The following is a 22,696-nucleotide window of genomic DNA, read 5'->3' as shown; positions in this document are numbered from 1 at the left end:
ATATAGGCATCAGTTACAAGCACTGTCCTATGCTCTAACATCTGTGAAGTTTTCGGGTTCTTTCAGGTGTTTACAACACTTGGGCCAAAGAAAAGAAAGAGGCATTACTCGTTAGGGGGCTAAATTACATTCTTCTCACTGTACAACTGGTTCAGTGCAAAGTGTGAGTTTTAAGTGTTTATGACTCCTGCACAGAAACAAAAAGCAATGGCCTGTCACACTGTGAGGAGGGCAACACTTGGAGCCGAAGTACTGTGAACAGTTAAACTCAAGAGGTCAGGAGATACCAGTAAAATGAACTTTATTTCAAAGCTCTTTAAAAAGCTTCACAATAACACTAACAGAATTAGCATTTCCTTCATTTTATGTACCCCACATGAAAAATGCATTGTTTAGCAAGAGATGAAACGTAAGCGTTTCTGCATGCTACTAACACATTTCACCATCTCATTACCTGATAAGTACTTTGGACTGCAACAATCAAAAACCTCAGACAGAAGTTCTTCTGCAAAGTCCTTGTGAAGGGGACAGACACTGGCTTTTTCTGACATACCCAATTAGATGTCCAGACAAAAGAAAACTACCTTGGCATCTACAAATGCCTCTAGTGTTTCGATTACAATCTTTTAAAGGAGCAGTACATTTCAAAGCAAGGGCTTCTTTTCATCTTTAGTGATGCAAATGGTGAAATACTGCACAGAAGCTTAGTATGAACTCACAATTCCACAGGAATCTGAAAGTTACCAAGGCAATTTTCCTTTTAGGATAGTCATGACCAACACTTTTACTATTCTTCCTCCCACAACATAACATATTCCCTGACAAGTCTTAAGAAAAAAAATATAAATAGTTTCCAAAACAATGCATTCCCACCCCCATCACATATGACAGCCAAAACATCTTCTGTCATGGGATGAAATAATTGCTGCAAGTGCAGTGCCTTAGTCCAGGTCCATGTTAATGGTGTTTTGATCACCTGGATGACATTCACCGTTTTGCTGAGGCATTTCAGAATTTTTGTCATCTCCCATGTCTTCAGTTTTATAATCACTCTGCTCACTTAATGGGTTTTCCTCCTTAGGAGAGTCAACTTTTGGTTTTGGTTGTGTCACAACAGGCTCACAGACATTGTTTAACTCCTAAAAAAGATGGAAAAGATGTGGGCAGAATGTGTATTAAGGAGCCACCAGCTTCACTAGTGCAAAAAGTCCTGTGTCCAAAAAACTGTTTGAAATTGGCTTCTGCATTTGTTCCCCTCAGTCCAAAGTAAAGTACTTATTGTACTCTGAAATAAATTGGTATACTTTCTGATGTTCTGTGGGCAAAGTTCAACTAAGTATTTTGGATTTCACATTGGTTTTTTTCAATACTATTTTGTATCTCAGTAGAATACTGAAAAACAACCTGAGTTTTTAAGGTGACTGAAAGACAAAATATCAATGAGCTCCACAGAATTGTATACAGTACACTAGAGCTCCTCTTCTTTCTGCTGGATCTCCTCCTTTCCATACTTTCTACCTTTCAAGAACACTAGAGCAGCACGATGAAACTGGGAAAAGACAAAAGACACAGATACCAGTCTACTTTTAGCACCAACCTCTCAAGGTAGTTTCTTATGGTACTTACTTGTAGCTTTGCCTTAATTTCACTTGAATGCACAGCTGGATCCTGATCTAAGCTCTTCTTAGCCTGTGCACTCACAGCATTATTCATCCACTCTACCACTTCACTAACACACTTCTCTACTTTCATCATTTCCATCTCATCGATATGGATGTATTTCTCATCCTGTCCAAATACAAACATTTTGTATTAGTTAATAATGTCAAGTGTTAAAAATGTAATGAAGTTATGCCAACAAGTCTATCTCAATTATTCATAACTTGTAAATCTCTTCCAATGGTCAAAACAAATAGAAGTTAGCCACAAGGGAGATCCATTACAGCAAGAGACAACAGGAAATACAGATGTGAATATAAAGCTTCCTTTACCCAAATGAACAAGCAATCTGTTTCACAGAGGGCATAGAAGCTTCACAAAAAGTCATGCAAAAAATATAACATTCTTAACAAAGCTGATAAAAAAAAATTCCCTCCCGTTCTGGAGGAGCTACCTGCGCCCAAGATAGTTTGGACATTGAGATTCTGATGTACAAGGAAAGGACCACAGTTTTCAACTTTAGCATTCCCTACAATGCTACAGTTACACAATTAACTACTATCCGGAGAAGGACCTACTCACAGCAACACAACCAATGAATCTGTATTTAGAATTCTTAAATAAAGCTAAGTTTTTAAATATACTATTTACAATGATGTTAGTTATTTCACATACAACACTACTACTACTATGATTTCACTAATTTTCTTATCTACAGCTGTGAAGACATAATTGTTTCTGATGTTAAGTCTCAGATTTATTTATTATTTATTATTATTTATTATTAATTAGTCTGAGTGTTGTGAGCCATCCTATTAAAATTCTTTAAGCTGAAATTCAAGGAGCAAGTTTTCAGACTGCAAAGTTATCAAGAACATAATCTACAAATAGTAATGGAAAACAAACCAAACACAAAAACCCCACAAAAAACCAAACCTCAAATACCCACATATAAGAAAATTGTGGTTTTTACTTTATCTGCAGCTAGGTTTTACACTAATGCTCACCATACAATAATTCTCGTCCTGAAAGAACTGGAAGAAGAGTGCATTTCTAAATAACAGATCAGTTTTTTAAAGGTCAAGAATCAGACCACAAGTCTAAACTCTTTATTAGAACACCCTCTTCAGTCTGGAAACATCCAGAAGTATCAAGCAACTGAAGATATGACACACTGCATGAGATTTTTTGAGTACTGGGAAACATTTGTGGTGTTAAATTTGTGACCTATATAGCAGTAGTTCACAGCTCATCTGAAAGTGCATTTGAAGCCCTCCAGCCAATGAGCCTCACGGAAGCACTGTGGTTAAAAAAAGGCCACTTACTTTATTCCTGAATTCCCCAGCTATTGTAGCATAATACTGGAGTCTGTGTCCCAATTCTTGTAATAGCTTTGGTCGTTCCTCTGCTTCTTGGAAGCGCATTTCAATTGGAGTACCTAATTTCTAGAAAAAGCAATTTCTCCATGTTTATGTGATTCATTAACATTCATTAATGTTGTTTAGCACAGTCTTTTGGAAATTTTGCTTTTCGGGCATATTAACAGGCCTACCTTTAAATTCTCTAATTTTTCTACATACACCTGCTTTGCTTCATCTTCACCCTCTTCATACAGCCAGCCTTCTGTCTCTGCTAGGAGGGCAGAGAATCCCTGCAGATCCTGTGTGTCAATATAATTCAACACATCAAACACTGAAATACACACCAATCAACCATGTTTGTCTTGAAGGAACATAACAGAGGTAAATATACACATGAATCCTTAGCCTCCTCTATAAAAATTTAATTTCTACTGCAGCTTTTGCCTAATTTAGTTACTTAAACCATGCCAGCTTCTGGACTAAGAAACACACATCTACAACAAAGGTAGCATTTACAGACTTTTGTCTTTGATTAGGCCAATGCTTGAGGTGTAACTCTAATTCATGGTTTTGGTTACACATAAATAACACAGTTTCCCCTTCCAGTCACCAGTTCCAATTGGAAACAAAACTTTACTCCATTTGTGACAAAACTTTTTTTCAGGGATATGTATTTGTTACACCTAAGCTTATTCTGAGTTAGTCACTGCCATCATTCAAATGAAGTTCTGGTTTTGCAGCTATGTTTAGGGTGGCTTTGAGCAAGTTTAACCAAGGTATACAAAACAGGTACTTGGTATTTTCGAAGAAGTTCCTGAAACCATAACCTACCTTTTCACAAACAAACTTTTCATATGGTCCAGACAGCTTGTCCCTGAACTCATATACATATTCCTCCACTGCATTCTTTGCATCATTTCTTTCTTTCTCCAGTTTATCTTGCATAATCATCTTTCCCTGTATACCACAGAAAATATTTTAATTAAAAAATAACAATGTTCAAACAGCATTCTACGAAGCACAGCTCCTGTAAAGTCTCCCAGAGGCCTTGGTTCACCTAACTGTTGAAATTCTCATTATTATGCAGTAGACTCATCTGAAGAAATGGGTTGCACTTCTCTGGATTACAACAGTTTAAATGAATCTGTGATGCCATTCCATGGATCAGTGCTCTAATACTAATTGCTGTAAAGGACATTTCAGTCTTTCTGATAAACATTTGTCAGTTATGTGTTAGAAGGCAGACAGTATGTTAGCTCACTGTTAATTGAGCCCACACTCCAGGGTGACAGTACAAGAACAGAGGTTGCCTTGAGAAGCAGGTGAATGGTTAATAACTGCACACAAGAAAGCAGTCTAAACCACACTAACTCACCTCTGTTTCAATATACATATTGAGGAGATCTTTTCCTAACTGCCAAACCAAGTTAGCTTCAATGGGCAGTTCCACATTCTTCACTTTTATCTTGGGTTTTTTAGCTTCTGGGGGCTGATCACCTTTCTTCTCATTTGTCTGAGTTAGAAAGAAGAAAAATAAGATAATTTTCCTGACTTCTTTCTGATGAAGTACTGCTATGATGAAAGACACATTCAGAGGAAGAACACACAAAGGTTTTTCCATGTTCTTTTAAAATCTTCAAAATATGCTCATGAGGCACTTTCCTTTTGGGGATTCCACCTCCTATCCTAGTCTCCTTAAAGTCTGTTTCGAGACAGTAAGCACTGAGCTGCAGCAAGGACATTTCTCAGATATATGCTGTGTTTGCAGATTTTCCAGAAGTGTTCATGTGTAACGTAGCAGTTCACTAATGATGCTGATAGGCCTTAAGATTTTAACCCAAAGCATTTTTCATCTCATACTGATGAAAAAAATGAAATCACTAGCAATAACATGCAGACAAATGCTTCACACTGATTGTTTCCTTTTAGGTTTATGAATTCCTGATCCCAGCTTCCCTCAGCAGGCCTAATAAGCTTGGCCTTTAACTGCTGGTTAAATTGAAATGTCTGCAACCCAAATAAACGAGTTGTACAACACTGCAAGAAGACATGGAAGTGGTAGAGAAAGGCTTCTTGCAGGAATCCTTTTGCAAACTCTGTACAGAAATCATCACAAGATACAGATATTATTTTTCACTATAGTAAAGGTGTGAAAATGAAAAAGGTTCCAACACCAAGTTCCTACTTTTCCTGAAATATATTACCATTTTAAAAGCCATTATATAGGATAACATTTTCAACAGAGTTAAAGGGTCACTCACTTTCTTGACATCTGGGATTTTGTTTTCTTCAGAGGGAGGTTCTGATGAAGGGGGAGACTGTGACGTTTGCTGACCATCAGTTTGTACCTGGGACTGTGTTCCAGCCTCACTGTTCTCTTGCTGGATATTTTTCTGAAATGAAAGCCCAGGCACAAAGGATGTAGAAGGCATGTGCACTTGCATTTAAGTATAGGGCACGTCACTTCTGACGCACGTACGGTACAAAGTGCCCTACACAGCATTCTGTGCACACGCAGAAACACACACGCTTCAGCTATGGAGATACAGACTGGGTGCAAGTTCAGAAGGAGTTCATGAAAATGTTACCAGTGCCAGGCTTGCTGCACAATACTTGTGTGCGTGTGTGCACGTGCTACCACTTTCTCGTACAAAAAGGGGCTTTTAATTTCTTGAGTCATAATGTTTACTTTTTCCCCCTCAAAACTATTAAAAGATCAAGTAGACTATAACAATGTGCATTATTCCCCAGTGCTCCCCTCTCCTTTAATGCTGTAGAAAACAATTCAGCTTTCCCTTTCACAAAAGGCTTCAAAAAACTTTACTGATACAAAGGGGATCAGTACAAATCCATTACATATAAATTCTTTCACCACAAAGTGCATGGATAATTAACAATCCAAATCTAGTTCTCCTGTTTGGAACAGTTGGATAACTATGGCAGCTGTAAGCAACCCCACCCTCAAACCTCAACCTGTCACTATTTGGCACTTCGCACGATAACTGATTTTGAAATCCACACGCTTTCAAGATACCACAAATTATCTCCTGTTCTTGTAAAGACAATTTCCTGACAGCTACACACATCTTAAAATTAATCTCCTTTTGCTTCTTTAGAGGAAGGTATTTTTCTTCCAGAGTATGTAACAGCATAACACACTTTCATCAATCATTAAGGACATTCACACACAAGAAAGGTCAACTTACATCACTGAAGTTTTCAATAGACCTCTGGTCCTGAGCTTCCACTTCAGTCTCAACACTAACATCTTCACACTCTTCACTTTTAACTGGTTCTACCATAGATGCAGTGGACACACTGAAAATGCCATGAGTATTGACACGGACTTTCACTTTGACTTTAGACTTCTCTCCGTCTTTCTGGGCTGCCACATTCTGGATAACATACCTACCTAAAACCAAAAGAATCAAAACTCACACAGTGGAATTAAGTAGGTAATATTACAGAGCCAGGAAAACATCTCCCTTTTTCATAGACAAACTGTTTTCTAAATATTTAATGAAGCCTCCATGCTAATCTCACAGTCCCTCAAATTAAATCAGTACTACCAGAAAAAAAAACCCAACAAAACCAAAGTACACCTGCTTTTCAGCTAACTTCATCTTATAAAGTGAAGAGTAGGTTTTTCTGACACAACTAATACAGAGTAAATACAAAACTGGTGCTCTCTGTGTTACTAGTGGGCTGAAAGAAAACTACTGAAGGGCTTAGTCTAATGCCAATATAAAACGGTGCCTTTCTAATACAAGTTACTGCCCAAGACAGAAGCAGTATTTCGAGAGGCTTTCCTTACAGCTTCTAACATCCATGCAAGTCTGCCATTACCTTTTATTCTTGGGCAGAACCTAATTGTTCTGTAACTACTGTAATACTTGAAACAAGCATTGTGAAACTAATAGACTGACAATTAGTTCAACAGTAAATGAAGAATCAGATGTCCTTGACATTACTGCAGACATTTTTCCTTATGCATGGATTACCAAAAGAGTGACCTAGAGACCAGAATGCTCACTTAGCTGCAAAGTACAAGCTGCCCAAATTCACAGGCCAAATATACATATTTGCACACACCATTCCTTCAGCAACAGATCTAGATCACAAATGCACAAGCTTTTACCTGCCTTTCTCACAGGCTAGAGAATATAATCCTCTCTCTCATAAATCCAATAATACTGGAATTGTGTGACCTGTTCTTTCTTTTGCCAGTCTCATTAGAACTACTATTTCACCCATTAGTCATACCAATAATTCTGTTCTGAGCAAAGAATTAATTGGCAACTGAGTTGAAACAAATCTGATCTTCAGTTCTGTTCTTACCAGTTTTCAGAACAGCAGATAAACAGTTTCTCATTTGTCAAAGCCAAATTAATTGAACACTGCCAAACCCCACCATCAGTCTTTATGGTAAGAGTTAGCCACAAAAGGCAGTCTGATGTTTCTGTAACTACAGAATATAGTCAGAGAATCATAGAATGGCCTGGGTTGGAAGTGACCTTAAAGACTACATTCCAAACCCCCTGCCTTTCATTGGACCAGGTTGCTCAGGACTTCATCCAACCTGGTCTTAAATACCTCCAAGGATGGGGCATCCACAACTTCTCTGGGAAACCTATTCCAGTGCCTCACCATCCTCACAGCAAAGACTTTGCTCCAAATATCTAATCTAAACCAGCTCTTTTGCAGTTTTTAAAGCTATTCCCCCTTGTACTGTCACTACTTGTGCTTGTAATAAGTCCCTCTCCCTTGTGCTGGTTTTTCAAAATACATGGCATGCAAACAAACAACATTTAATTGCATGCTTACAATTCAAGAACAATTATTTAATTGGCCTGTCTTTACCATCAGTCTTTTTCTAACTAACCACGTTGTAAGCTCTTTGTAAGTATCAACACTGTCAAGTGCTGCAATTTGTCAACAAGTATGAAAGAACTGCTTAGAAATGTTGCATAGACGAATCAATACTGTAGTCTTGTAGCTGCCACTATTTCAGACTGCTTTGATTAGAAGTTACTCAGCATTATGTCAGTCCCAGAAGGCATAGGTAAAAACAACTAGTTATTCACGACATGCTTTTTTTTATATACAGGAGATATTATTCAATTATTCCTAGCTTGCTTCAGTGATAAGCAGAAGATTTAAAAAGTTAAAAAGCTATCTTTAGTAGTCATAACCACATTTTAGTTGTAGGCATTGATTTGTTCCCCCTCATTTCTTCATTCAGCCAAAGCAACATTATAAGCAAGAAAAATAAAAAATACCAATTCAGTTGTCTCAGGAATGGGAACATTCTGAGTCCTTCAGAGACAAAAGCCTGAATATATACATCATAACCATACTGCACAACAGTTACTCTTTGATTCCAAATTGTTCTATTGGAGACAACACTATTTCCAGGACAACTACTTACCAATTTTTGACTCAGGATATGGGACTCCATTAGGATCAGAATAAAAAGCTTCTAGCTCAAATGGACCTTTCCTATAGAATGTAAGTACCTTAGAAAAGGGTGCTGCATGATTTCTGCTGAAGACCTCATGAACTCTGTAATTAAGGGAAAAGTATCACTTTTAGCAGTGTATTTGACCTGGAAAGTTTTGATATAGGGTCAGAACTCTTTAGAGGAATATCACGCTTTGAAACATTACCCTTCTGAACAATTCCAATAAAGACACTTTACTACTCTACTGCAAGGAAAAGGATTTACTGTTCTCTACTGTAATGAGAACTTGTCCTATTCCACTATTTGAGCTTGAAATGGTGTATTTTGAATCATAATTTGCACCCTTCCTTAGTCTCAAAGGGATAATTATAGCCCTGTTAATTCCTTGCTCATTTACGTTGCATGGCTCAGTTGAGAGCCCTGACACCAGATTATTATTCATTCCTCAACATGACAGAAAAACAACCAGCTTTACTTCATGTTCTATGGCGTGTCCGCTATTATGCCAGCCTGATCCCAATTTCCAACTAAGCTTTGTCTCCTAACTGTGGAAGATCTCATCTAATAACCTAGATGTGAGAAAATGAGAGCTTTACCTAGAACATGAACCCACAGGCTGCTCTCATAGGTGACAGAACAATTAGGCCCTGCACCTCCACAGAAAACAGACAGGAAGAAAAAAAGGCTAAACTACAAAGAACATGAAAAAAGTATGAACAGATCCCTCTAGAACCATGATTTTTCCACAGGTTGAACTTGGAGCTCTTTACATCCTAGAAAACAATTGCATTTTCCACAGGCATGGCACAATTAGTAACAGATGTCAGTCATATGAGACTGCAGCAAGAAATCACTCTTACAAATGTTAAATTTCTGCTAGGTGTTAAATTCCTCCTGCAGTCAGATAAATAGCATCCATATAAGTTCACAATATTTCCATAGTACCTAACATTACTAATAAATCAAGAATCTTCGGTGTCAGGAACACCTTGAGTAAAAAATGAAAAGCCAGAAGGCAAAGTGGAACCAGGACCCAAGCACTGATCTAATTTTATATTCCTAATCCTGACAACCAGATAAAGGCAAGACAAGATACTAGTTGGTAGCTCTTTCACTTACTTTTTAAAAATCTTTATGTTTTTACAAATGAGGAATTACAGCTCAAATTTCAACCTATGTCTTCACAATCTTCTCTGTCAACCATCTCTAGTACATGGCCTATGGGTTTTCTGCATGTGAATGCCAAAATCCTAGTTTAAATGCAAGCAAGAACATGACCCCTGAATTAAGAAGGTCAAAAGCTTCATGGAATGGTAGTCTGAGCTACCTACCCTTCAGTGTCCTCTGCTTCTGTGTTCCACAGCAGAGATATTGGAAAAGGCGTAGCATCTGTCACAGAAAATTCTCTCACTTTAAAAGCCGGAGAAAGAATGGCACACTGAAAAAAATAATAAAAAACAAACAACAAAAAAGCTTGCATTAAAGCTGGTTAACTCCTCTACTCCACTAGACATGACAGCAAAAATTTTCAAACAAGTGAGAACTGTATTGATTTTACCAGGCAGGACTATTTCAATACTCAATTTCAACGCAGTATGAGAAATCTCACACACAAGTGTTTATGTGCTGTGTTAGCAGGTCTTTTGCAGCTTGTGAGTAAAGGTAACACTAAGAAAATAGCAGGACTATAAAAAAGGGAAATTCTGCAGGGCTTACTCCTAAAAGAAGTGTTTATCTAAAGGGTCTTGCTTCTTTCCCCAAACACAACAGATTGCTGGCAATGGGAAGCTGTCAGTGAGACAGAGTAAAGAAACAAGTCAAAGAGAAGAGGGTGAAATAAGACAAGAAGTTAAAGGAGAAAAGGAAGAATACAGAATGTGTGGTTTGCTTGTAAAATATAGCTGGAAACAGTAAAAATGGGAGGGACACAGAATAAAGCCTGTTTCACATTAATGGCAAGCTGGATACCAGGAAAGTCAAACTTGCAGTAGTTTGGGCTCTCCATGAATACTTCTTATATCTTGTTGAGTAAAAGTAACTTGCAGCTTGACAACAACTTGAATTTTTGGCATTAAAGATCTCTAGATTGTGTTCTTCTGAAGAGCAGAGGGGGCTGCTTACAGAAAGCACCCTGCAATAGAGTACTGCACCAGGGAGGACTACGCTGATCTTTTTAAACAGTACAGTCCCATAAAAAGACCTAGTGAACATGTATGTTCCCTTGAGTATGTTAAAATGGACCACTTCTACAATTTTTCATAACTGCTTGACCTATTCTTCATGGAAGAAATACATCTTTTAATTTCATCAAGTGCTGCCAGTACTATACCTGCAGAGCACAGCCCCTAGCTATGGCTTCATCTGCATTCAGTGTTGTACTGACATCCTTGCCAAAGAATTTAGCAATCCTCTCTTTGACAGCAGGAATACGGGTTGCTCCTCCCACAATCTCTACAGCATTTACATCTTCCACTTTCAGCTGTGTTTGTTCCATTAATGAAAGCAGAGGCATCTCTATCCTCTGCAGCAGGTCAGCACACAGTTCTTCAAATTGTGACCTAAGAAAAAAAAATGGAATTAACTAAAGAATGCCTGTCCCACGAGAACCTTGCCTGGTATTTGTTTCCAAACCGACGCTGACTAGGTTGGTTAACTACACTGCAGAGACCTAAAGCTAAACTCCTGTGAGTAGGCCAAAGTGGCAACCATAGACAGGGTAGTACACAAACAGCTGCTTTCAAATTTTCCTAAGCCACTATCAATGTAGTTAAATAAGATAAAGGTTTTGTTTGGGCAGCTGCTATGTATTTGCCTCAGAGCAGATGTTACAGATAAATCAGAAAACACTGACACTTCCTTTATAATGAAAAACTGTTGCCTAAATACTGGAAGAAAAACAACCCACCACTCTTAGCAGTAGCTACCAAACAAATGAAGCCATGCATGTGAAGAGAGAGAGACTTCATTTACACTTGGACCATAATCAATTCATCACCCCTAAGCACTGTTTCTGCCCTCCATTTCTCTATCAATTCCATAGTACACTAAGAACAGAAAAAAAGAAACAAAGCTTAAATTGTTCCTATCTTAAAGAGTATGGGATTTAAGTTACCTAAAATATGCAGCAAGTCAAAATATGCAACCAACCTTCTGGTTTGCAAGCATCAATCCATGGTTTTAAGACCATATTCTACAAAAAGAATCTAAATTTTTATGTATGCTTTATTGCACTGAAACATTACTCAGGTAGCTGAACATCCCATTTCCCAGACTTAGCTGTTCTAGCATTACAAAATGCCACAGCTATTCAGCACTTAGACTTAATTTTAGCACATTAAGTTTCTTTCAAACACCGAAAGAAACACTACTTGAAAAAAATGGCCACTAAAGCAAATGCCTGTCTGGTACAGAACTCACCTGTTCATTTTTCCAGATACATCAGTATCATTCATGAAACACTCAATATTTAGGGGAATGTCTGTGCTATTTGAACTCATCAGTTTCTTCAGTTTCTCACATTCCTGATACAGACGAAGAAGAGCCCGAACTTTGGTTTTTGGATCTAGTTTGTACTTTGATTTTATTTCTGCACAAAAGTAATCTACCAGCTTTCCATCAAAGTTTCTCCCACCAAGGAAAGGGTCAAATGCTGTCCCAAGTACCTGGTTTAAAAGAACACAATTATTTAGTTTAACACTAATAAAATCACAGGGAATAGCAGTCTTCCAGTATCAGCAAGTCCTTGCTTCAAAATAATGCTGGGGATAGGTCAGCCTATCTTCCAATGCACAATCACACCAGCCAAAAATTGATCTTCACTTTTACAGAGGAAATAAGACTAAGTAACGAAGTGACAATCCTAAGTATTCAAAATTTTCATCCATACACACACTCATTTAGATAAAGCAAAATAAATTATAGCACTAGTATTATTTATCTTACATTTGTGTATTGCAAGAAATTTACAGCCTGTTTGAAACAATTCTAATGAAATGAAGGACACTGATGAAAACCTTTGCCTTTTGACTCGTTGCCACTTTCCATGCATTAAATTATTTCAGAATTTAAAAAAGAAGGCAGACTGGCAGGCTATTTGATTCTAATTGCTGGTAAACCTTTTTATTTCCATTTAATCTTACTACCTTCAGTTTACTCTTGTTGAATGCACAGGCTGATACTTGAAATGCAGAATGTCCCATATCAACAAACACAACTATCCGTGGCTTCTCTTCAGGAGCTGGAAGGTCTTGTTTATAAATTCCATAATTCAGAGCCACTGCAAAAGAAGTGTCAGATATTATCCACACAATCTCTAATTTCCAGTGGCATACCACAACAACCCTGTGAACATTAAGCTATAAGATCAAAAGCATAAAGACAAATCCAGACATACACCTGTGAACATACATTATCTTTGTGGAAGCTTTGTTCCATTAATCTAAGCTGTAGGACCTGAAAAGCAGAACTTACTCCCTTAGTCATGTATATGCTCCCTAAGCATTTGTTTGGGTTTGTTTCTTTTTGCCTTGCAAAGTAATCAAAAACATAGAACATCTTAACAACAAAACCCAAACCCAGTTTTGTATTTCCAGTGAGTATCTTCCAAGCTGGGAAGTTTTGTCTGAGTGTTGTATAAATGGTCAGCAGAGCCATGTGTCTGCTTAAAATCCTGACTATACTGAAAAAAAGCCTTGGAAGTTATGATGTGTTGATGTTTAATCAAGGAACTTCCTTTAGGACTGTCTAACTCCTGCAACTGTGGATCTGGCAGTACTCTAAATGAACAAGTAGTCCAGGCACATGTAGTGACTCCTAAATAAGTGCTCAGGGAAATAATTATCAATGGAGCTTGATCTCATCTACCCATTCACACAGAAGACATTAAACCAAGAAAAGAACACAAGTTTTTCAAATATTTATGTCTTATATTTGCCTTTTCAAGTCAGTCCTTCTTCTTAAAGTAATTAAATGGACCCTCTATCCCACCTGTCAATTGCAGGAACTGCTCTTTTATCCTACTTACCTGCTGTCATGTCATTCATTAATCTAAGACAATTTAGACCAACAATCTGAGCTGCATCCAGAAGGGACCTCCTTTCAGCATCTGTGAAAAATGATGGAACCTGAAGAAAGCAGGTGAGAATACAAAGTTATTTCCAGAAAATGAGACATTACACCACTTATTTGAAAGTATTAATTAAAAATTGTATCTATTCCTCCTCTTTGAGGAAGATACTTACTGCAAGCCTCTAAAATGCAACTACCATACTGAATTGACACTTCAAATATTCTACTCAGAGATGGAATTAAAACAGCATCAGCTAGTTTACATGAGCACACACTAGCAAGAAACAAATGAGTTATTTGTATACAAATGTTAATAACAGTAAGTGCTGGCTCAAAATGTGAAACTGGGTATTATGAAGAGAGTGACATGGAATACCTTAATCAGAGCTAGCAGGTAGACTCCTGTCCAAGGAAAGAGGGAATTAAAAGCATACAGCAATACTACAGATGTGAGAGATGCAAAGAAATAAGGGATAACAAATGAAGAGAATCTATTTTGGCAGAAATTACTTTGGGCAAGAAGTGCTAAGAAATTCTGAAGGAATAGGCTGCTGAAAATTTTCTACAGATCTCTGGCATGGACAGTGCCTTCTGATGTCCCCCCTCCAGGGCCACATGAAGAACTAGCTTTCCAGGTTCAATTGGAGAATCAACATTTCTAATAATAACAGAGCTAAATATTCCTAGATGCAACATAAGACAGACTTGTTCAGAGTCATTGAGAACAGAGAGGCAGGTGTTATTTTATACTGGGGCTTTGCAATGGAATGACTGATCTTGATCTGAGGTCATTTTCTGTGCAGTCATAACAGTGAAAGAAACAAAACAAAGTTTGCTGAAAGGATGAAGATAAACACAGCAGAAACTATAATTTTCAGCTGACAGAGGGCAAATCTTCATAAACAAAGGAAATTGTTCAAAGCTGTTATCAAATTGTTTTAAATCCAAGAAAAACACCAACATATGTATTTACTTCAATGAGTAATTAGTATGCTTAGTCATGAAAGCAAGCTGTTCCAGAAGGATTTATACCTGGATCCAGAAACATTTTGGGTCCAAAGGACCAGACATTTCCAAGAGAATGAGTTTATTAAGTTAGTCAGGGCCTGGAATATGGCAGCAGCCCTGGGATTTCTTTAAGTCAGAAGCTCTAAACCTAGTTTGGATTAATCCCTTTGTAAGTGCTTAACAGAGTTCTTTTTCACTCTGCATGAATAGAAACAAAATGCCCTCAATAGCTGAAGTTAAGAGACATAATGTTCCTGCGCACTACAATTACTTACAGAAATAACACAGTCTGTTACTGGCTTTTTCAGGTTACTCTCTGCAGTCTCCTTCAATTTAGTCAACAGCATAGCTGAAATCTGTTCCACACTGAAGATGTGCTCCTCATCCATGTACATGACCTGGACAGAATAGGTAAAATAATTCCATTAGTTCAACTGATAGAAAATTGCATACATTTAATGTTCTTTGATACACTGCTGGCTAATACTCTATGAATCATGACATGCTTCATTATTTCATTATAGAACTTCAGTTTACAATTTAATTTCCCAGCTGAGTGCTTATAGAAGCAATAATTCCATTCTGTCTTAAAACATCAAGAACTGTATCAACTCCATAGATTAAGGAAATTGCCAAAAATGACACATTTAAAATGCAGCACACCATTAAGTAAAAATAGCCATCATTTTTCAAACTGATGCCAAATGCAAAAAATGTACAGAAGTACTTGCTGTGTATTTTTCCTTGGCATTTTTATCCCTCTACTCAAATATGTGAGGCGTCTCTGAAAGGAATAACTGTGCAACAACAGTTCACCTATGCATATGAAACAACTAAAAGCTTAAGATAAAGCTTAACAAAAAGTTTATTTATTGCTCTCTTAGCAAAAAATTATTCTTGAAGCACCATTTTTATCATGCAATAGAACACATGACAATGATGAAGTGAAGTAATATGTTACAGCTGATGCTTGAAAGTAACACTTTTATTCACTCAGTATGTTTTGGGGAAAAAAGAGGCATTTTGGTTTTAATAGAAAAATTGTTCTCTAAACCTCCCAGTCTTATTGAATTTTACTGAATCAATTATTAAAACTTTTTAACCACAGTTAAATACAAATAAATACTAATTTGTTCTCCAATCAGCCTAAGAAAATAAGGAAAAATACCAAGTAGTAGAGTTCTCCCAATACTAGACTCTGATAGTACAAGACTCCTACACACAGATTAAAGGAAACCAATAATTTCTGTCTGAATTTATCTGTTAACCTCACAAATCACAAACAGCAAAAGAAAAAGCATCTCCCTTTTTTTCTGTGATCTATTCACTACTTAGGACTGATCTATACTGAAGTTATAAGGGACCAGTTCAAGCTAAAGTCTTCAACAGTGAAGCAACACTGATTGTTATGTCAGCAGGGCTTCATTATCAGTAATTGTACATATTTCTGTAAATGGACACAATGTAAACTGCACCTATTCTATGAAAAACTGACATTGCATCAGTGAAGTCCTTGAAATGTAAGCAAGAGCAAACCTGCAATGTGACAGGAACTGGTTTTGAACACCTTTTTGCAAGTAACTGACTCCAGGCAGTCCACTAAAGACACACTTGCCACTCATTTAAGGCCATCCCTCTAAAGAAGAGTTCTGACTATTTTCTAAAGCGTTTAAAAACACCTAATAAGTCAGCTGCAATGCATTCCACACAAGTGGCAGAAAGTCATACTTTGAAGTAAAACCATACAACCTTGTAATTATCTTAGCAGTTTTTCTGCCAGTGTGTTTGAGCTAGAGGTGCAATTTGCCAACAGGGAAACTTGCATTTCAGCAATTATTTGTAAATGAACCTTAATTTGAAGGTTAATATCCACTATTTAAAGATAAAGCTGTCTATTCATAGAAGAGCTCTTCTTTAACAGAGAGATTAAAACAACCTACCTTTAGGGTAATTAAAAGAAACCCATATTTTCATTTCAGGTGCTGAAATGTAAGACTTCAGATTTATCTATACAACCCAGAAAGACAGACTGCAGATTTACCTTCACTCCAACTCCACCATTCTTCATGGGAACCAAATCATAGCTCAACTTTTCTTTTTCCTTCTGAACAAAAGGATCATTAAATGCACGGCCATGGAATCTCTTGAAGTTAGATACAGTGTTGTGGGCATGAGTAATTTGCTGTAAAGAAATACAGGATAGTTAGAAATCCACTCTTAATCAGCCTGCAATGTTCAGTGCTGTTCTGTAGGCCCCCAAGCACAGGTCAAGTTTTCAGACTACTGCTCACTCCCTTGTCACAGCTTTACTTAACACTGGTAATTACTGTCTGGTACTTTTTATCAGCTCATTAATAAGTTAGACACAGACCATTACTTATTAAGGATTATAAAACTATCTATCTCTGAAACCTTGAGACAACTGGGTGAACAATAACATGATCAATAGAGTCTACTACTTTAGCCAACTAATTTAGAATGATAGAACCACTTAAATTGAAAAAGGCCTTTCAGATCAAGTTCAGCTATTTACCTAACACAGCCAAGTCCACCAATGTCCCCAAAAGCCACATCCACACACCTTTTACATACCTCCCAGGACAGTGACTCCACCACTTCCCTGGGCAGCCTGTTCAGATGTTTATAATCCATTCAGTGAAAAAATCTTTTCCTAACAGCTAATCTAAACTTCTCCTGGTGCAATTTTGTGCTCCTTTTAGGTTATTATAGACAGTGATAAGGACACACCTGAGCTTCCTTTTCTCCAGGCTAAGCACCCCCAGCTCCCTCAGCTGCTCCTCATCAGACTTGCACTCCAGACCCTTCCCCAGCTCCATTGTCCTTTTCTGGATTCACTCCAGCACCTCAGCATCCTTCTTGTAGTGAGGGGCCCAAAAGTGAACCCAGGATCTGAGGTGTGGCCTCACCAGTGTTGAGTGCAGGGGCACAATCACTGCCCTGGTCCTGCTGGAACACTACTGCTGACACAGGCAAAGGCACCATTGGCCTTCTTGGCCACCTGGGCACAGCAGGCTCATGTTCAACCACTGTCAAACAGCACTCCCAGGTCTTTTTCCACCAGGCAGCTCCCCAGCCACCCTGCTCCCACCCTGTAGTGTTACATGAGGTTGTTGTGTCTCAAGTGCAGGACACTGCACTCGTTAAACCTCACACAGTGGCCCTCAACCCTTCAATCCAGCCTGTCTACATCCTTTTGTAAAGCCATCCTGCCCTCCAGCAGATCAACACTCCAGTCCAATATGGCCTCACCTCCAAAGTGACTGAAGCTGCACTCGATCCCTTTTTCCAGATCACTGAATAAAATACCAGATAGGGCTGGCCCCCAGTACTAAGCCTTGGACACGACTGGTGATATGCTGCCAGCCAGATTTAACTCCATTCACCATAACACTCTGGGCATGGTTATCCAGCCAGTTTTTAACCAGTTAGGAGTAACACCCCAGTTCTGCCACTCATACTCCCATGTTGCCATAATGGCAACTGTGTCAGAGTTTTACTGCTGCACAGTGGTGTCCAGCTCCTCCTCTTTATTGCCTGTGCTGCAGGCATTGATGCCTGCTGGCATGCAATTCAGCTGGGCTATCGATCCTGCCACATTTATGCAGAGGAGAAGCCCCAGCTCCTATGTGACCATTCTCAGGAGCTCTCACAGCTTTCAAACACATCAATAATAACCCTTGTGCCACCACTGCTGCATGGATCTCCATCCCATCTCCACCAAGGCAGCAGAGTGAAGGACCTCACTCTCTCTCAAACACTGCTGTGGTGCCCCCCAGGCTTATCTCTAGCAAACTTGGTTGTATGTCTTTCCCCCTCCAAATCTGGTTTAAAGCTCTCAGTGATCCCTGCTAGCTCCTGTGCAAAGATCCTTTTCCCCCTCTGAGACAGGTGTACCCTGCCTGTTGCTAGCAGTCCTGCTGTCATGTAAACTGACCCATGATCAAAACCCCCAAATTCTGCCAATGGCACCAAGCTCAGATATTGGTCTGCTAGCTTTTTCTGTTTCCTCCTTTATTTCCTGCAACTGGAAGGATAGAGAACACATGATAGCACTATTTGTGCTCCTGATCCCTTAAGCAGTCATTCCAAGGCTATGAAATCTCTCCTGATTGCCCTTGGACTTCCTGGTCACCTCATCACTGCCAACCTGAGAAACCAATAATGGATAATTATCTGACAGCCATACCGGGGTAGGAACTTGGACCCCAGAGAGGCAGCAGACTTTCCTAAGAAGTGGTTCCTGCCAGCATATTGGGCCTCCTGCTCCCTTCCAAAGGGAGTCTCCTATGGTAATGTCCTCTTTTTCTCCAGGGAAGCAGTTTTGACACAGGCCAACTTAACCTTGGTGACAGATTGCTCCCTATCCCTTCAAGTCAGTGCTTTCCAGCAGGTGGAGGAGAGAGAAAGGAATCCTCTGTGTGTCCTGTCTGCCTCCCAGGCATGTCCCAGGGAAGGCAGGGTGCAATTCCAATATATCATCTCTCTCTCTCACACTCCCTGATAGTCCTCAACCTACTCACCTCCCACCAGAGTTCTTCACTAAGTGGAAGAGTACCTGGGCACATTCCCACATCTGTGCTTACAAGTGCCACCCATTACTGGTACTGAGAGCAGGGCTCACCCTGCAGTGCCACCCAGTGTGTCCCTGCCAGAGCTGTCTGGGCAGCTGTGCCAGCCGTGCCGGGTGTGAAGCTGAGCGAGGCCGTGGCTTTCTGCCAGGTGGGTACCGCTGCTCCCTGGCTGGGCTGGCACTGCCTCTGCACCTTCCTGCACACTGCTGTGCCACACCCTGCTCACCTGTGCTCCCTAAGGGCTTCTTTTATATTTGGGGGAAACGGCTGTTGTTGCTCCTGGCCCCACCCAGGTCTCATCAGCCACTGCCACTCAAGCTGCAGGCCTCTGGCAGCTCTTGTTTCCCCGTGACACTCCTCCAGTTCAGGAAACCCCCCGCACTGCACTGGAGCACTCTGCTGCTGATTGTGCTGGCAAACAGAGCCACTCACCTTGCACCTCACTCTTGTCACCCTGGGTGACAGAACTTAGACCAAATTCAAATGTTTAAAGACTGCAACTACATATGAAGCTGGCTTCTCTGTCTGTAAACTGGCCCTCCAGCCCAAGCCACACCACCTCCACTTTAAACATTATTTCATTTAGCACAAGGAAGGGCTTTCCTAGTTACTAAGTGTCAAGCTTAAGTGTCCCCGTATATTTCAATAGTTACTTTTTTCTCCCTAAGCTACTTTGAAATCACTTCATTCCCTTGTTCACACTCACCTAGCAGCAACTCAAATTGCTGCACTAGACCAAAGAAGAATACAGTGCTTAGGCAACTTGGAACTTTTTTTTTGCTAACAACAGCTTGAACTATGTGCTAAACTACAATGCAAGCTCCCCAGAGCAAACAAGTGACATAAAGAAGCATTCGTTATCAGAAATGCAAAGCACAACAGAAAACAGACAACTAGAGCAGCCTAAGAGATAATACAAGTATCTCAGAGTAAACTTAATTCTATTTTATTAGAGAGAAATTATAGAAGTGTGTTATCTACAAAACAATTTAGGCAGGCACCAACAGGCTGCATGATAGCAACTCAAATGCTGAGCATACCAAGGAATATTTCTAGCATTCACTACCCTCAAAGAAAAGCATCAATTCCTGGTTGCATTAAAAATTTTCCACCATGAAATAGAAGAATTTGAGCTACATCTTTATTAAAAAGCTACTCAACTAGGACAGTTCTCCTACAGAAAAGCTCCCTGACAAAAAAGGAGGCCATACTCCCACTAACAATCAGTAACTTTCAGACAGCTGTGTCTGTGGAAAGATGTCACACTTGGACTGCCTGCTGAGAGTCATCCTTGGTTTATTCTCATCACCAAACAGTGCTCAGCAATTAATAGTACAAGCACAAGTTAACACAGGCCAAAAATCATGCCAGGAACTATTCCAGTACTTAAATGTGATTGAGTAGTTAGGTTCCTATGTTGAAGATCGTTGCCCAGCATGGTTTTATTTATTTGTATAGCCACAACTTCAGAGTGCTTGAATGCTACGTATTTCCCAGCTGTATGGCTGAAGAACGTAGCAGCAGGAATTATTACCATGTAGTGGGGAGAGAAGCGCAAACACTCTGGCAGCTTTTATAGCCTAATTTAGAATTAACCTCAAAGCCTTTTCTAAGAGAACAATCTTAAGATATTTTTAGAGTAATTGTATGCCATTAGGTCTGTAGCATGTTTTAATATCTTCCTGCTTAGTCACAATTAAGAAAGCTGAGAATTATGATCTGTTAACTAATGTACTGTTCTCAACTCCAGTGCTTACCTAAAGGTTACAGAAATTCGCTGAAAATTTGCTCCAGTAGCAATTTCTCAAATATTAAAGACAGCACCTTAAAGTATTTTGAGCTCTCTCACAAAATCACACCATAGAAGTCACCAGTCAACACTTCTTTTTATTTTGTGGGATTTTTTTGGTTTTTTGCTTTTTCTTTTTCAAATGAAAACAATCATTGTACTCCTTGATTTAAGTAGCTACTACACCCTAAGACACCAAAAATGTAACTCTCAGTAGTTCATGTCAGGAAACTTTCACATTTACAAAAGAAACAATTCACATCTCAGATCATCAGCCAAACTGGACCACTTACAACTACAAAAATAAATGATCTGTCATCTTTTATCATTTAAAGTATTACATTCTTTTTTCCTGGCAAAAATATTTAGCTTCAATTTCTAGGAAAGCCAAGCATGAAATAATCAAGTAACAGCATACAGGTTAGTCTGAAGTCACAGGTGTTCATTACTGCAAATACACACTTGCAGATGCAAGCTAAGAGAGAATCTGCCTCACTTGCAGCTTACTTCTTGTTTCCACAGCACCTACTGGAACAATCTAACAATACTGAAAGATGCTTGAGAGTACATCGGTTCAGATCATTTCTCATTTTGAGTAACAATTCATTTTTGCACACTAATGAATCACACTAGTTTCTGACTTGCAACAATGTCAGCAGTCAACTCAGCAATGCTGAAATGAAATTTAAAAAAGAAACACAAACACATGTATTTACTTCATTACTCCAAATGCTAACCTGTAACTGAATGTGCATGTGCTCGTCAACATGTGAAGTATTTGTATTGCCTCGGCTATTTAAAATTAAGAGGAGTGCTGTTACAGTGGAATAAAGTCTCCTTTAGTGCTCTCTCCATGGAAACCCACTGCAGTCCTTTGCTACATGAGAGAGATGCACAGGCCAGCCGAGGCTGCATGCTTGATCTCCCAGCAGCAGTTATGTAACAACGCACAATACCTAAGGATTTCTGTCATCATTACAGTTTGTTATTCTGAGACTTGTTGGAATCAAGTTCTCCTTCTAAACTGAAAATACTACTTTAATAAAGAAAACATTCAATCTTTCAAAGCACCTCAATAATAAAAAAAAAACAACAAAACCAAAAACAACAAAAAAACCAAAATAAGGACTTGCACCTTCAAAACCAGGGGCATTTAATTTACAGCAAATGCAAGGGTAGTAAGGTACCCTAAATAGCTTTAAGAATCTGAGCCAAACCTCTCCCCTTACATCTAATTTTAAGAGACTATATACAGAATTTAAAATGTTTTCCTTCAAGTACCAGGAAAATCCCGTATACAATCATTAGGAAAAGAAACCCAGTGACCTTAACTTGTCAGAATATGAACATATCCACTGGAAAGTATTACATTAACGATGGAGAGAGCATTCTAGCAAAAACATCCCACATTTCTCCAAAGAAAGCCTGGCAGCATAGTGCAGCATTTCTAAAATAAAAGACTCAACAAGAAACTGAGGCTGTTTGGCTTTAAATACACACAGCCAACTCTCTTTACACACACTGGTACTTCAACAGTTAGCAGCAGGAAATTACCTACCTGGTTTTTAGCTGCCACACCAATAGCTCTGTTTTTGGATCCAAATGAAACCACCGACCTGGAAAGAACAACAGGCTAAATTAACTCGGTCCTGACAACAAACACGACTGAGAACTGTCACGGATTCGTTTTCTACTACTGCAGATAAAACACCTGAGTCTTTTCTGTCAAAGTGTCTTTCCTGTAGTAAAAAACTAGAGG

General features: G+C 38.9%; 1 protein-coding gene across 1 annotated transcript in view; it reads right to left on the bottom strand.

Annotated features, from left to right (window-relative positions):
• Positions 1–284: 284 nt before the first annotated feature.
• LOC118700005 (heat shock protein 105 kDa) overlaps positions 285–22,696 on the bottom strand; it is a 31,079-nt gene continuing 8,667 nt past the window's right edge. The window contains exons 2-18 of the mRNA XM_054518591.1: positions 22,496–22,570; positions 16,598–16,738; positions 14,832–14,954; positions 13,505–13,604; positions 12,624–12,757; positions 11,899–12,143; positions 10,811–11,039; positions 9,813–9,919; positions 8,449–8,582; positions 6,227–6,432; positions 5,282–5,413; positions 4,396–4,533; positions 3,852–3,977; positions 3,212–3,319; positions 2,985–3,104; positions 1,627–1,788; positions 285–1,139 (exon numbers count right to left, since the gene is read on the bottom strand). Of these exons, the coding sequence (XP_054374566.1) occupies positions 942–1,139; positions 1,627–1,788; positions 2,985–3,104; positions 3,212–3,319; positions 3,852–3,977; positions 4,396–4,533; positions 5,282–5,413; positions 6,227–6,432; positions 8,449–8,582; positions 9,813–9,919; positions 10,811–11,039; positions 11,899–12,143; positions 12,624–12,757; positions 13,505–13,604; positions 14,832–14,954; positions 16,598–16,738; positions 22,496–22,570 (2,478 nt within the window). The 3' untranslated portion in view covers positions 285–941. The remainder of the gene's footprint in view (positions 1,140–1,626; positions 1,789–2,984; positions 3,105–3,211; positions 3,320–3,851; positions 3,978–4,395; positions 4,534–5,281; positions 5,414–6,226; positions 6,433–8,448; positions 8,583–9,812; positions 9,920–10,810; positions 11,040–11,898; positions 12,144–12,623; positions 12,758–13,504; positions 13,605–14,831; positions 14,955–16,597; positions 16,739–22,495; positions 22,571–22,696) is intronic.

This window comes from Molothrus ater, chromosome 2 (genome assembly GCF_012460135.2).
Source record: "Molothrus ater isolate BHLD 08-10-18 breed brown headed cowbird chromosome 2, BPBGC_Mater_1.1, whole genome shotgun sequence".
Classification (NCBI taxonomy): domain Eukaryota; kingdom Metazoa; phylum Chordata; class Aves; order Passeriformes; family Icteridae; genus Molothrus; species Molothrus ater.
Note: the sequence above shows the minus strand (reverse complement) of the source record. Positions and strands in the feature narration are given on the sequence as shown.